The sequence below is a fragment of the Colobus angolensis genome, unplaced genomic scaffold (assembly GCF_000951035.1).
Source record: "Colobus angolensis palliatus isolate OR3802 unplaced genomic scaffold, Cang.pa_1.0 Scaffold580, whole genome shotgun sequence".
NCBI classification, from domain to species: domain Eukaryota; kingdom Metazoa; phylum Chordata; class Mammalia; order Primates; family Cercopithecidae; genus Colobus; species Colobus angolensis.
The window spans coordinates 671,090-687,363 of record NW_012119377.1 but is presented as its reverse complement, the minus strand read 5'-3'; the positions used below and the strand labels follow the sequence as shown (position 1 = coordinate 687,363).

The 16,274-nt window shown below is 40.8% G+C and overlaps 1 protein-coding gene across 3 annotated transcripts in view; it reads left to right on the top strand.

Moving 5' to 3' along the window:
• Nucleotides 1–15,031: 15,031 nt before the first annotated feature.
• GRIA3 (glutamate receptor, ionotropic, AMPA 3) overlaps nt 15,032–16,274 on the top strand; it is a 329,309-nt gene continuing 328,066 nt past the window's right edge. For 2 of the 3 annotated variants that reach the window (XM_011962194.1, XM_011962195.1), the window contains exon 1: nt 15,753–16,157. In XM_011962194.1, coding sequence (XP_011817584.1) covers nt 16,049–16,157 — 109 coding nt within the window. In that variant the 5' untranslated portion in view covers nt 15,753–16,048. Of the gene's footprint in view, nt 15,152–15,752; nt 16,158–16,274 lie in introns of those variants that run through there. The other variant, XM_011962193.1, reaches the window with a different exon arrangement.

Sequence of the window (16,274 nt, the reverse complement as noted above, 5' to 3'; positions counted from 1 at the left end):
AAAAGACAAAGGGCAATTCTACTCTCAAAAGAAGGCAATCATTTCTAGATCTCTACCACTCTAAAGTGAGTTCATGTTTCTGCCTGAAGCAGATCAGACACGAACCTGGATTATTTTACTTTTTTACTTTTTAAATCAACTTTAACTGTCATAAAAAGCATTCTCTTGGCTTTTCATAAATTCAAGTAAATCTAAAATTATGCCACAATCCCATAGAGCATGTCATCTAGATGGCAAAAGAAACCATGTCAAGGGCATTATAGCTCATCCAACTTTGAAAGCCCTGACCAAGACAGGCCCTATGTGATATAAGTCAGGTCATACTGTGAGGTTGTATCTTCTAACCAGAAAAACACCCTGTTGCCATGGTGCCTGAATTCCCACCTTTATCACTGTTTCACTGGATTAACACAGTTATGTCTTCAGAAGTCTCCTATTTAAATGTGAATATACTTCCTAGGGAAGCTAATATGTAAATTTTTAGCATTCATTTTTGAACAGAAGGCAAAGTCTCAAAGGAATCAAATATTATAAAAAACAGCTAAGCTTTAATGGATATGAGCAAAGAAAGAAAATTCTGGACATGGGAGGGAACATGGGCACTGGGAAGCTAGAGAAAGAAAGAGGGTAAACAAGATGAGGAAGATACCAAAATGGAAATTTAGTGAGGACTCAAAAATCACTAATCTGCCCCTGGGTCCCATATGGCCTTGTTGCTACCTAATTACTCACTTCTGACAAAAACTAGGGTATAAAACATCATTTTGTGTCATATCTGTCTCTTCATCTGTGAAATGGAGACTAGAGAAAAACAGGATAAATAAGAGTAGGTGATCCTAGCTATATAAATAGAAAGACAGATAAGGAAAATGACTAATGAAGCAAACAGATTAGAAAAGTACACGTTTCAGAGGTCTTTTCTCAGTAGGGCTCATCTGGGAAACTGACCTAGGTTAGGGTATAATTGACTGAGGTGACTAAACTTCCTAGATGATACAGTTTGCCTCATGTCCTGGCTTAATTATTAACAGTGCCTCCTTTCACTCTCAAAGTGCCCCAGATTGGATCATAAATGATATGGTCACCCTTATGAATGACTGGTGATCTTTCATAAGGGTGGCCATATAAAAGATCAGAGGTGTGCTCAGTTAGTAATTCCCTTCAGTACTCAAGACCTGGAGTGGCCAGAGTCCAAACTTATTGACTCCAGTTATGAGGAGCTGCCTGTGTGCCATGATGTAGAAATATTGGGAAGGATGCATCAAATGCAGGCCGCATCACCATCTTAACAGAGTGCTTCCCAAAGGAGTGGGTGAAAATAGGAATTTTGGAAAGCACAATGAGGCTACTAGTGAAGATACAAAAAAGGTAAAATGGAAGCATTAGAAACCCCTCAAAGGAAGCACTCACTCACTGCTCCTAGACATAGGGCTAGCCCTGATCTGTGTATTCAAGCAGCTGTCAAGTCCTCCATTCCCACCCAAATAAAGAAAGTGTTTGGTTTAGGCAGTATCACTCAGTCACAGGCTGGGTTGACATTCATAGATGAGTCTCGCCGTTTATTTAGCCTTCACCTTGTTAGAAATAGATTGGGCCTCATACAATGCTCAGTCCAGAACAGAAACTACAATAACCAAAAACAATTAATAGCCCATGCACAGAGAAAACACAATATGAACAAAACTGCTGTACTAATGTGTTAAAAAATAAAAAAGATTCATTTGATTATAAATACTGGATTCTAGTTCTCATCTTACAGCACCAGAGAGGAAATTGTTCTAAAATTGATAACCTGTGTTTTTCCTTCCCAAAGTTCATGTTCCCATTCAAATTGCACTAAATCTTTAGAGACTTTGCCTTCTGAGCCTAAAACCGATTTCCACACCTAATTCTCATATCTTGGTAAATACTTGTAATGTATCTAGGAAATCAAAGACATAATTTCTTTTTCAATATATGCAAAGACATCCATCTCCTGTGGTTGAGGGGATGAGTTAAATGTTACAAAGAAATCAGAGGAAAGTGGATGGGGGCTTTAGTGCAGCTCCTTGCCCCTCTGGCACTGTTTTTATTTCCCTGTAATAGCACCAATGTGTAAGGGAAATAAACTAAGATTCTGGCCTCTTGGCTGCTCCCAGAACAAGACAGTGTTATTTTAAAGTACACTAAGGAGAAGATGGGAAAAGAAAAATACAAAAGAGCATTAAAGCCCTCCCACCAACCCTTGCCTCTAAAGTCTCAAGCAAGAGCCCCAGCCTCTGCTATTCTATCTTCTGCTGTGTGCATAGTGAGCAGGTAATCAGCAAAGCTAATCAAAAATGCATTCATTACCGCAAAGCGGCAGTGGGTGAAAGCGACTGCAGCTTTCTTCTGGCAAGTGGTTTCTGGACTGGCACAATCCAACCTCCGTGGCTCTTTGGCAAGCCTTTTGCCTCCCCCTTCCCTCTCCCTCCCCCACCCATCCTAGCGGTCTCTGCCATGCCCAACTCTGCTTCTCCATTAAAGGCAATCTAATTCTTACAGTTGACAATTTTTCCTCCTCAATCACTACAACGTTGCTCTGTGAAAGCTGTTTTCTGCCTAATAAGTCTTCTGGGTATTTTTATATGCCTTTAAAGGTGTTTCTTCACTTGAAAAATACATTTTTCCTTTGTTTTCAAAATAAGAAGCCATTTCTTGTCAGGGCCAAACAAAATCAAATGCTGACAGCTTCTGCAAATGCAAATGCCTTTCCTGCTTCCTCCAACTTAGCGAAATGAACTCTCTCAGAGTCCCCAGAACGAAAAGAAGCTCAGAGAAACCTGTGCTAAAATGTACTTATGGGCCTCGAGCTAGTAACAATAAGAGCTAATATTACTGAGCATTTGTTACATGCCAGGCATAATTCGATGTACTTTAATTATCTCATTCAATCCTCACAATGTCCTTATGAAGGATTTGTTACTTATTATCATCCCCATTGTACAGATGAAAATGGTGAGACCCAAGGAGGTCGAATCAGTCAAATACTAGTTGTGAATGGGGTATTTTGAACTCAGACTGAGTGGCCCTTCCTTTAAGCCACCTACCATGGTTCTGATGGAAAAAGATGAGTATACCACTATACACACTGCCTCGTCCTCTCTCAGACAGTAAAGTTAACCCTTCTAGGCTATGAGATTGGCATTCAGTAAGTAACTATTTTCTGGGAGAAGTGCACAGTACTCCCTCCATCCCCTGAAAAAATAAATTATCTTTAGCTAAGCTAGAGAGAGAAACTTTTAAAAACAAAACAAACTTCTCTTTCAAGTGTTTGTTTTTCCCAATTAGTCTACAATGGTAGTTGAGTGGCCACTGAGCTTGTATGGCATAGAGGCAGCTATCCGTTCTCTGTCTTTTGGGAACACACAAACTAGTTGGGATTTCAGAACAGAGCACACACACACACACACATACAGAGAGAGAGAGAGAATGATGTGGAGGCAGGGTGACAGAGAGGCTTCCTGGACTTGATTTCACATCTACCACTTAGAGCTATGTAACCTTGGGCAAGCCATTCAATCTCTCTGTGTGACTCATTTCCTCAGCTGTAAAATTGAAGTAATAATAGTACTTACCTCATAGGGGGCTATTAGGATTAGATAATCTAATATATAAAAGTACTTAGCACATGCCTGGCACATAGAAAGTACTTGATAAATAATAACTCATGCTACAATTTCTTTCCCCTGGCATGAAATTCATAGCTCATGTTGTACATCCAAGGTTTCAGTGAAGAAGTGATTGGTGGTAATTTTGAGCAAAGATGGCAATATCTATGTATGTTTTATTAACACTTCAACTTTGTCCCAAATAAAACTGGGAAATTTCTGATTCTACTTCAGAAGTATACTATGAAGGAATAATAGACACTGGGGTCTACTAGAGAGGGGAGATAGGGAGGGGGACAAGGGACGAAAAAATATCTATTGGGTAGTATGCTCACTACTTGGGCGACAGGATCATTTCTACCCCAAACTTCAGCATCATGCAATATACCCATGTAACAAACTGCACATGTACTCGTTGAATCCAAAATGAAAGTTGCAATTATAAAAAAAGAACTACCATGAAAAGACACTAGATTGGAATACTGGGGATTTCAGAAAACCAGATATTTTCCATTTAAGCTCTGGTATCAGAGAAGGTTTGAAAAATAAACATCTCAAAACCATAACTTTTTATTCAAAAGCATCTACTCTCTAAATTCTAGGGGACTATGTTTTATTTTTAATACAACATGAAGGAAACTACAAAAATGACAAAATAGCCCATTCTTTAACTTGAAAAAATGATTTGCTTCAGGTTTTCTTTAAGTGGCAAGCACCTGTCCTGGATTTAAAATAAGATTCAATTTATCTAAATTCATTTTCCACTCAAATTTTTAGATGCATGCCCATTGCATAAAGCAAGATTTGCCCATATTATAAGGTATAGAAGCAAATTGCTGATGTCCATTTCCATTTTCTCAGCATTTGCAACCCAGCCTCTTATCATGCTGTGGCCAGCTACAGACATAGTCAGCCAATTTCCACAATCTTGAGAAACAGGAAATGTTATACTAACTCAGACCTTCAATTCTTCTCAACTGTCATCTGTCCCTTAATAGTAACATAAGGACTGCTTTCCACCAAGTACCTTGTAGAATATATGAATCACTTTTATCAGACAAAATACAGAAAAGAAGAGGGAAAGGATGAGTAAGTTTTATAAGTGAGGAGGCAACGAGAGAAAAGTTATTCTATCCTTGTCCCTTTCCAAATCCACTCTCCAGTATTCTCCACCACCTCTGCACCTCAAGGGGCACTATCCTAAGTATAATGTATGGTCACTGCTATCTAAGAGTTTGCCAAATCTAATCCACCAGACACAAGGGCACTTGGGTCTGTTCTTTTTCAGTTCATCCATGTAATCAGAAACTTTTTCTCGCTCGTATTCCTCCTAATGTATGTACCATTATGTTAAGAATCATTAGATCTTGCTTTTGACTTAATTCATGTATTCACTCATTTGAAAAATAAATATTTAGCATCCATTAAACTCAATGCATTGTTATAGGTTCTAGGATTACAGCAGTAAACAGAACAGACAAAAAAAAAAAAATTCCCTCCCCTCATGGAGCTCACAAAATCTTAAACAGATAAACAAAATTAGCAAAATATCTAGTTAGAGTTAAAATGTAAAGTTTTACATTTTAGAGTTACAATGTGTATTTTACACTTAGAGTTAAATGTCTAAATTTTACATTTAGAGTTAAAATGTGTATTCCAATACCAAATTAGTTGGTTCCCTCAGGTTTCATCCTCTTTAGAAAGACAGTAAAAGGTTTATAGTTTTTAATGGGTTAGTTTGGAAATGTAAACATTCCATTGGTTCATGGATTTTTTCACCACGCTGCTCCTAATTCCAAGAAGAATTTGAGGTCACTTAAAGTAAAAGACACATAAATTTGTTGTTTTAATTCATTACTCAGAAATCTAACTAGAGCAAAAATCATGTAATGTGTTGGAGGAGAAGTGTTTAAGTTTCAATAGTCAAGATCTCTACGGCTTTCTACTTGGGTAATTTGTCTGCAATTATTGGAAACTTCCACAAGGTGGTGGTAATGATGCCTTAGTTTATAACCATCTCACAAGGGCAGGCTGATATCACAGGTATAATTTACTTGAAATAAAGATACAGTGTACTTCTCTAACCATAAAATTTAGTTTCTCAAAATCCTTTGGCAGTATTCATGTTTAAAGAGCTTAGGGTGTTTTCCTGAAACTTCGTAAGAAAATTTAGATCTTGAGTGAGCCTATGAAAGCCTTACGTAAGTATGTATGTATTTAAGACAGCGCCTGACAATGTTGCCCAGGCTGGAGTGCAATGCCGCGATCACAGTTTGCTGCAGCCTCGACCTCTCCAGTCTCAGGTGATCCTCCCACCTCAGCCTCCTGAGTAGCTGGGACTATAGGCATGCGCCACCACACCCAGATAGCTTTTGTATTTTTTGTAGAGAAGGGGTTTCACCATGTTGCCAAGACTGGTCTTGAACTCCTGGATTCAAGCAATCCACCCGCTTCAGCCTCCCAAAGTGCTAGGACATGAGCCGCTGCACCTGGCCAGCCCTCATTTATTAATTCATTCAGCACACTTTTATTGAGAAGCCTCTGGGTACTAAGCATTGTACAACGCATTTAAAAATAAATTTTGTGTTCACAAAAAAACACAATAAGGGAAGCATCCTATAATAAAAGGAAAAATCAATGATACTTTTCACATTCTAACTTGTTAATAATAGGAACTGCGCAATTTCTTTCCATTTAACATCTCTAGTGTAATAGATGCTTTTCAGCGTCTCTTTCCTTTAAGGTTCATATGAAATGCTTCTAATTTTGGTTTGAATGGAATATGGGGATGTTAATAGTACTTATCTCAAAGGGTTGTTGTAAGAGTCTAAAAAAAATACATTTAAACCATTTAGTAGAATACCTAGCATGAGGTAAGAAATAAACGTTAGCTATCATCATCATGATCATCATTGCCTTCATAATCATTGTTATCTTCCTCCTCATCATCATCGTTATCATTGCCATCATCAGGAAAAAGTATCAAGTTAATCTGTATATACCAGAAATTTGAGTAAAGGAAATTCAAAATTGGGAAAGAGTCACTGCTTTCCCGTTATTATCAAAATGTGATAATGTTCTAAGCTCTTAAACACTACATTAAGAGGGAGGAGATGTTTGTTTTTGCTTTGTTTTGTTTTGTTCTGTTTTATTTTGTTTTTAAAGGCATTGCCTCACAAAGACTTTCCTAGTGTGGTGCCTCTGTATATGGAATGATCTTCCCCCAAGGGAACTCAATTTGAGTTTAGATAGCAGGGCAGGTAGGATCTATAAGACCACTCTTTGGCTGGTTTCCTGCCAAGATACAGTGATTGTCTCTTGTCCTGTAACATGTAACTTCTCTTGGGACTGGGGCTACCCACTGAGGGAGGCTGGGTGAAGCAGTGAGGAACTGTTTGTACCTCCCTAGAGGAAGCCGCCTTATTTCCTGTGGACCCTGTAGGGCCCTTAGTGAATGAGCTTCCTCCCTGGAGCCTGGAGTCAAGGGCCCAGGTAACTGAAGAGGGAGGTGCTCCAGACTGGCCCATTCTTCTCTAGAGTAGGCACTGCCCTCAGTGTGACCTGTGCAGTCACACAGGGCTCCATGCTAGAAGGGCTCATGCTTGGATTTATGCACTGCCATTTCTGTCTTGAAATTCTTAAAAATGTTTAAAGAAGGTGCCTAGCACTTTCAGTTTTGCTCTAAGTCCTGCAAATTATGTAGCCAGTCCTATCTGCCCTGAAGAGTTTCCAAACACTGTGTGGGCCTTGTTCTTAGTTTCCCTCCTTCCTGCTACTACTTAGAGTCCATTTCACTCTCTCACCCTTGAGTCCAACTAAGTGTTGGTAGCTCAGCAGAAACCAGCTTTCTGCCCAACCCTGAGCTCTGGTGATCACTGTAGAGATATTTTCATAACTGCTGCTTCCTCTCGGTTAGCATTTTCTCTAAAATAAAAAAGAACATTAACAATAATACAAGGATAATATTACTTGAAGCACTGATAACCAGTAACAGGAATTGTAGGTAACTTGCGGCAAATTAATGGGGAAAAAAAAGGCAGCATAGGAAGTCAGACAGCCATGGCTTTTGCATTGGATTTGGGAAAGTGACAGATATTCTGCCCTGTTGCAATTTCTTCAGCTGTAGAATGTCTAGAAAAGTAAAAGCAGCTGAAGTACTCCTAGAAAGTTCACATTTCCTGGTAATTCTACGATTTGAGCTAATCAACTTCACCAACTTGAATACCATAATATTAAGTGTATTGTAACAATGATCTTTCCCTCTCCCCTCTTCACCCTCCTCCCTCATTGCTCTCCTTTTCTCTCTAATGCTTTATTTGGAGATACAAATAAGATGTATCCCCAATTCACAGATCAAATCACTGAGTCTCAGAGAATTTAAATGATAGCCTGATGTCACATTCCTAGTAATTTTGGCAGAATTGTTATTAGAATCCAAGTTTTCAGATCCCTAGTTCAATACTCACATTTCTGAAAAGGTGTGTATAAACCTATTTGGTTTTTCTAAAATTCCTAATCTGAATACATAAGAGTTGGGTTCCTCAACAGTGGCACTATTGACATTTGGTGCTGCTTTGTGCATTATAAGGGGTTGAGCAGCATCTCTGGCCTCTACCCACTAAATTCCTGTAGCACCACCCTACACTGCCAGGTATCATGATCAAAAATGTCTCCCAAACATTGCCATTTGTCCTCCAGGGGGCAAAATCACATCTGACTGATAACCATTGCACAAGAGCAGTTCACTACTTAAGGGAAAACTTAAGCAAATCTTTTACTAAACTACAAAACTCCTTCCAAATTTCTAGTTCCACAAATTGGATTTTTTTAAACTAGGGTGTACCTGTATTTTCAAAGGATAAAACTGCTAATTTTAATTTTGTGGGTAATTGCCCAGAAAAACGTGGAGTGGTTAATATGCTTTTCTTTTTCCTCAAAATATTATGTTCATGAAATTGATGTCACAAAGACTCAATAGAATATGCCCACAGCACACAGATTATAACAGATTAAACTGTAGGAAAACCAGCAATTGCAATTCCTCTTTAAGAATTAGCCACAGGCAAGTATCTTAAAATTCAAATGTTTCCAGTTATCTTTTTATTCCCCTAAATACTCTGAATTTTCTTTCAAAGCAGGAAACCCAAAACTCCCTACATCTAAAGGAGTGTTAAAAATACCTTATTCCTCAAGATGGCTAAACTCAAATCCCCAGCTGACAAATTAGGAAGCAGAAATTAGGAGGTGGAAATAGCAAACAAGCAGATAGCAAGTCTTCCATCTGGCCCTTAAAGCAACCACATATAAGACCTACATTGTCTCAGCTAGATTGACCATAGAAATTTGCATTCATACTGAGGTATTTTTATCCCGGTGAAAAGGGGCAATTATAATTGTTCCAAGACCATGGGCATAAACTGAATGGTCTTGGGCAAACAAAAATATATGATCACCCTAGCTTTAGACCATTCATAAAAATATATTACGGCCAGAGGTCTGCTGTATTAGTTAGCTATTGCTCCACAACAAGGTGCCCCAAACCTTAGTGGCTTAAAACCGTATCAGTCACTTATTCCTTGCTGATGGACAGATTGGCTGGGGTTCAGCTGATCTAGACTGGCCCCAGTAGTGCAGTGCTGTTACAGGTTGTAGTAGCTGGGGTGGCTCTGCTTCTCACTGTAGGTCTGAGTCAACTGGAGCTGCTCTGCTACACGTCTTTCATCTTTCTTAGGCCAGCAAATTAGCTGCTACATGTTCTTCTCGTGGCACTGACAGAGCTGAAGATGGTAAGCAGATATGTGTGAGGTTTCCTAAGATGTAAGCTGAAATTGGTGCACTGTCACATTTTCCCACATGCCATTGGCCAGAGCAAGTCACATGGCCAAGTTAAAGGGCAGGAAAACAAACTGCCCACAATGAGGCCATGATAAAGATATGGATTCAGGAAAGGGTGAATAATTAGAGCTCTCATTCAATCTAACGTGCGTCCTGCACTCATTCCAACCCCATCACCACCACCCCCACACATATATGCACCTCAAAAATGGGGGAAAAGTCTATTTGCCTTCATATGATGTTATCTGGCATGATGCTGACTCAGATCCTAACATCAGTCATGTAAGTTTCAGAATCCAGAGTCAATTTCCAATTTTCATAAGTACTTCAAAAAATGGAAACTTTTCCAGTTGAGTGTAAAGCATAACTCCTCAAACAATTGGCACCAAGAATTCCTCGACATCTCTAGAACTCTCAAATCTACTCAAACATGCAACCCTTCCCCAGGTAGGGCTGGGAGGAGGGGCTAGTTTTAGTTTAGGGGTTAATTTCTCCCTGACTTGCCTATGCTGTTTCCCAGTTATCATTTTTTAACCTTCCCTGAGGGGTAAAATGGTATACATTAACAAAAATGTCAACAATATTTTCTCTGGGAGGTAACCTGGAATAATTCACAATAAATTAACACTTCCCATCAGAAAGACGTTGCAGCTTATAAGAATGTCACTTTGTGAGAAGTGGGAGTCCTCAAGCCATGTGATTTCCAGCTACAGTTTTCAAGCCCATTCAGAGCCTACCAGGGGATAATTACTTGCTAAGATGTAACCATCCCTGCAGAATGTATTTATTATGATTCAGTTCTATCCACATCCTCAGTATCACAGCATGAAGGAAACTCTGGTCTGGTGAATAAAACCCTAGAGGGATAAGAAATGCCAATCCTTACCACATGGCTGTATGACCTTGGGCTATTCACTTAACCTCTCTGATTCCTCAGTTTCATAGTCTGTAGAGTGACACCTATCCCGGGAAGAATGTGTGGAGGAATCTCTAGATTTTTACCTGAAAGTCTCTAAAGCCTATTTGTCTAGAAAAGAAATTATTTCTATATTAGTTTCCCACCCTGGACTCTCAATATAACATAACTCTGTTAAGAACAGAATTAAAATATCAGGCAGATGCATCTTGAACTAAATTTAGGGGGCTGAGCTACTAAAGTAACAGAAGGATCTCACCATTGAGGAGTCTACCTACAACAGACCAAAGACAAACCATTTTGGCAAGTCTTCAGGGACCTGTAAACACTTGAAGAATAAAATTATTACTACCCACAATTCCCAGGGAGCAGGCCTTCAGGAAGACAGGGATGTCAGTGGTTATTGTGATTGTTTCCCAACCTCCATATCTCTCTCCCTCATTGTGCATCAATCATGTAATTTAGTGGTGGTGGGAAGACTGACCCTACATTAAACTGCACAGATGGGTCATAATCCTGGTCTCCTATGTCATGGCTACTGGTTCAGGTAATTCAGGCCTAAGCATGGCATTACATGGACACAAGATTGGATCACGAATAGTCATATGATTCACTGCCAACTGATACAAGATGATGTGACATAGATATGAAGCCAAGAAATCCTACAGCCATTTTGCCATCTTGAGGGAAGCAGAAAGGAGAGAGGAAAAGAAATTAGGTTTCTGACGAAATTGTTGAACTATTGAGGCTAATGAATTCTCAAGTCGGCCATACCTTTGGCCTTTCCAGTTATGTGAGACAATGTGTCTCCCTTAGTGTTTATATCAGTTTTAGTGGATTTGTTCTTGTCTGCAGCATGAAGTATTCTAACTGATATCAGACCATTCAAAGCATGGTCACTAACCCTGAGAGTGCTTAAAGGAGGTGGTGTGAAAGTGTTTAGTCCAGAGAGGAAGGTGTTGGGAGAGCGGTACAAAAAATACCAGGTCATCTCCAATTAATTGCTCCTCCAAATGGCTCCTGGGGATGTCTTCAGAGAATATATGGAGTTCTAAACACTCTTATCATGTATAAAAAGCAAGCTAATCTGAAAATAATTTAGGACAAACAATTGCTCCCATGGCCACTGCTTGCTTGGTGTAACTGTCTCCTTCTAGAAGTTTCAGTGGACCAATTTCTGGGCATATTAAATCCAAATTAATAAGGTTTTTCCTCTGACTCATAGATACACTTCCCAAAGAAGCAGCTCCAGCTAGGCCTGTGTCTGAAATTTTAGCTTCTCAGGGATGTAGATGTATTCAACAACATAGAGGCCAACACTTAGATAGAAGATTTCCACAGAGGTTTCTGGAGCGGTGATATAATGGAGAAAATGGAACTGTAGATAAGTAGGTCAGAGGACCTAAACTTTCTTAGAAGTCATACCCAACCTGAATCTCCAGATATGGCTAAACTCTCTATTCTTCCCAAATAATCTGGAAGTGGCAGTGCAAAAGATGGTCACAAAGAATCTGTTGTATCTAGCTTAGTTCCTTTATTAGAGTCTAGGCTAAAGTTTGGACAGTTTTTCTAACCCCAAAATAATCTCATCTCATGGAATCATAGGATGATCAAACATAAAAGCAAGAAGGGTGCTTAGAAATCACTTTGTTCTATCTTGTGTTTGTAAGGGTTTGGGATAAGGGAAGTACCTTGTTTCAGCTATTTAAACACCATCCTCTGTGCTGCCATGGTACCTGGTGCTTACCATTTTCAGAGCACTTGTCACATTGCATTGTCATTGCCAGTGAATACATCTGCTCCTCCTTTGAACTTGAAATTCATGAAAAGCAAAAACTGTTTCTTGCTTCCTTATATTCCTGGTACTTAGCAAAGTTTGCCATATAGCAGGTGGTCAATAAATGTTTGTTGAAGAAATCAAAGTATCAAGTCAAATGGTTAGGAAATTATGCTCCCATTAGGCAAAGGATATAGTATCTTGGTTTCATTTTCTTTGAAGGGTATAGCAGTTTTGTTCCAATGAAATAGGATGATTTCTGTTGTTTTCCTGATTTTTATAAAGTTAGCAAGTATGAGGCTCAATGTATGATGTAGATCCACTCTTAGAATTCCACTGGCCAACAGTTCTCTGTGCTTATCCAAGTGCACCTCTCAAGCCTGAAACAAGCACAAAGCTCATGAAGAGAAGTTCACTATTTACTTTTTGATAAAAACTGCAATGGTTATTTTCTTGCTATTTAAACTATATCATAGAGCTCATTTAAAAGTACAAATCGTAGGTACTAAGACTAGGAGGTAATCCTAAATCCAGTAGGGATACTCTTAACCACAGAGGGAGAGCTAGGTTCGGGGCTTTGTTGGCAACCTCTGGTGGCTATGATACTGCTAGTATAATATCTAACTCCTCGTTGGAAAATCAGAGTTGAAGTTTATAAAGTGTCTCCCTGCTCTTTTGGGTGAGGGATTGATTGCTAAAGAATCTGCATGTATTATACAGGCTTTTCAACCAACAGCAATATGCTTAGTCTACCACTGTGCCCCTGCTGGTACAGATGAGACTAGTCCAACTCTGCCAACAGCTGCCACTTACAGCTAAAAATTGAAAGAGTGGCAACAGATAAAAGAGAGGGGGAAAAGGTATTGGGCAGGGGAGGGTGAAAATGGAAGGGATGGGTGGCATTTACATTCATGATTTCAGTGGAGGGTTTTGAAGTGTATAGGCACCAAAATATTTTTCTGCCTGTCATCTTTAGTTACTGACCCACCCTCATCACTCTTCAAGCCAAATGACAGTGAAGATGGCCACAGATCTTGTTCTTCTACCTCCTCTTACAGCTGATCAAGCATGGGTGGGGACCTGGCTACTTTCAGGAGTGAAGTGAGACATGCTGAAAGTCACTTTCCCCTGCTACAAAATATATTGTTCACTCACATGAAATCAAAACTAAAACCTCCTCATTAAAGTTATTCCTTTGGGACAAGGCATTGAAGGTTCCTATTAAAATGCAACTGTGTTATCTAAAAGGAGAAACACCTAGTGCCTGGCAAAGAGTAGAGGTTCTTTAAATGTGGCATTTTTAATATTAAATTTTCACTGTCTGCCATTAGAACCTTAGTAAAGATTGTCTCCTGGGCCTTTTGAGGAGCTACAATGGAAAGATTTTAATGTGGAACATTGGCGTAGACTTGATAGCAGAGTCTGAAGTTATGTGAAATATGAGGAGAGAGGAAGATGACAGCATGAGGAAACTCGGGGGACAAGAGGGCACTTTTAGCAAGTGAGAAAGAGGGAAGGGAGTTTGCAAATTAACATTTATTGATTTTTCTCTGAGGCAGGCACTGAATTAGATGTTTTCATATCAATTATCTTACTTAATTTTCACAATTGCCTTATAAAGAAAGATATTAATATTCCCATTTTGAAGATGAGAGAACTGGGGTTCAGATTAACAAAGTTGTCCAAGGTCACACACTGCCTGTATGTGATGGAACTTAGACTTGAACCTGGACGTGTATGCCTCCTAAGCCCATGTTCCCGAATAATGTTAAGTCCCTGTCTACATTTGGCCAACATTATCTCTGCTACCCGCTTTGTCCTAATGCTTCTTCCACTGAAAAGATGAGTCTCCTCGGACTCTCATGTTTCTCCTTCACTCCTGTCCATGAAATATCAAAATGGAGACAAAAGATTTCTATGGGTGGTAGGTGGGAGGAAACTATGCATTATCAGAATGAATAGAAATTCGGGAAGGGCCTAGGACAATTTTTCTGGTTTGAAGCCATTTTGTTCCATTGTTCCAGGCTCCAGCCTATGTCTTGCCAAATCCAAAGTTCTGGAGCAATTGATATACTAGCTGGGCTCCAGGGTCCTTCTATCCCCTGTATATTCCCAATTGTATCCCTAATGTATATCAGTTCGCTTTACACTGGCAGGAAAGTTCATGTTCCACTTAGACCAGGAGGAGAGGATACGAAAAGGAAAATAGCAGGTGTGGAGAGGATAAAACCCATGCCTTCTACAGTAACTGTAAAGTAAAAGTGAAAAACGTAAGAGATAAAGAGGATTCTTTTTCCTCATTGCAGGAGAAAGGGGCTAGGGAGAGGGGTCGATAGCCCAGGAGGTTCATCCGCAACATGCTATGGAGAAGGCCACCCGTCACTGAAATCCGGTCCATACTGTAGGATTTCATATGTTCTTTGCTCGCCTTAGAGCAGAGCGGAAGAAGAGTCAGAAAGAATTGATAACCTCTGAGGTCATCACTCAGGGACCTAGGCTGCTAAGTCCAGAGGCAACACTAAGGGAGCAATGCAGCTAGGTACAGTTTTCCCCAACCTCAACTTTCAATCCCCACCCCCAGACCAGCTCATTCCCACACCTCCCTCCTCCTTGGTCAGTGAGCCTGAGCGTCCTTTTCATTAACCTTTTAGTTACTACCTCCACGCACATACTTTTTCCTACGCCCTCTAAAGAAGTCAGCCTCATACTGCCCATCACTGCCCAGCACCGCCCACCCCATGGCCCCGCAAGCCGGCCTCAGCACTAGTTTAAGGGGAGGGACACGCCTCCCAAAGCTGCGGGGATGGGGGTGGGGGTTGCTCACTCGCCCTCGGATCTCTGCTGTAAAAGCGGAGCGGCAGAGACCGGGCATGCGCAGCATCTTTGGGCGCATTGTGATGGGAACTGCTTCTCTGAGTCTCTACAAAGACTCTGGAGTAACCACTAATGGCCTTCCTAAGGCCCCCCTTCTTTAAGACAGACACAAACACAGAGGCAATGCAGCATTTTTTTATTTTTTTTTGAAGGGTGGGAGGAAGTTGCAGTTTGAAAGGTTGATCCACGTTAGGAGTGGTGTATTTCTATTGATCCCATCTCCCGTGTTGACAAATGCCAGCACCTAGGCTTTGCAGTCCGGGGCTGCAGTTTGCAGTAGAGCTAAGCGGTGTGCGGCTTTAATTCCACGTCAGATCAACTTTGATCAATATCCCCCTACCGGCCCAATTGGAAGAGCCCAATTCACCGGCAGTGAGCCTTTTCGCTCTTTCCTTCCCCCCCCTGCCCCCCGCTTTAGACCTACCATCTTTTGCGGGGGGGACGCTGGGAGAGTCTCAGATTGTCTTGATAATTTATTCTTTCGTTCTCTTTCTTTTGCTTCTCTATTTTTGTTTTTCAGTGTTTTGCTTGTTTTGTTCTGTGTTTTAGGTTTTTATTCTCTCTCTTTCTCTCTCTCTCTCTCTCTCTCTCTCTCTCTCTCTCTCTCTCTCTCTCTCTCTCTCTCATCATAGGGAGAGAAATCGCTTTGGCAAACCCAGCTTGCAGCCAATGAACCCGCCTTCCAGATTGGTGTGAAGACAGAAGTGAGGTGGGGGGAAGGGAGGGGGTGTGAGAGATCCTGGGAGTGAGAGGGAGAGAGAGGGAGCAAGAAAGGAAGAGAGAGAGAGAGAGAGCGAATAAGAGAGAGAGTAAGAGAGAGAGAGAAGAAGAAGAGGAAGAAGAGGAGGCGGCGGCAGCGGAGGAGGAGGAGGACTAGTGTGGGGTGGAAAGGAAGAGTGAGCGAGAGCAAGTTAAGGGGAGGGGGTGTAAGAGCCAACGAATTCTTTTTCTTTTTCTATTATTTTGACGACTCCTGAGTTGCGCCCATGCTCTTGTCAGCTTCGTTTTAGGCGTAGCATGGCCAGGCAGAAGAAAATGGGGCAAAACATGCTCCGGGCGGTCTTCTTTTTAGTCCTGGGGCTTTTGGGTCATTCTCACGGAGGATTCCCCAACACCATCAGCATAGGTAAGCGCAAGCGAGCCAGTCGGTCGGTCCAGGCTCTCGGCTTTCGCTGCGGTGGGTCCCTGTCTTGTATGGCCTGGGAACTGGGACTGGGGCCGGGGACCGGGCAGAGATGGTGCG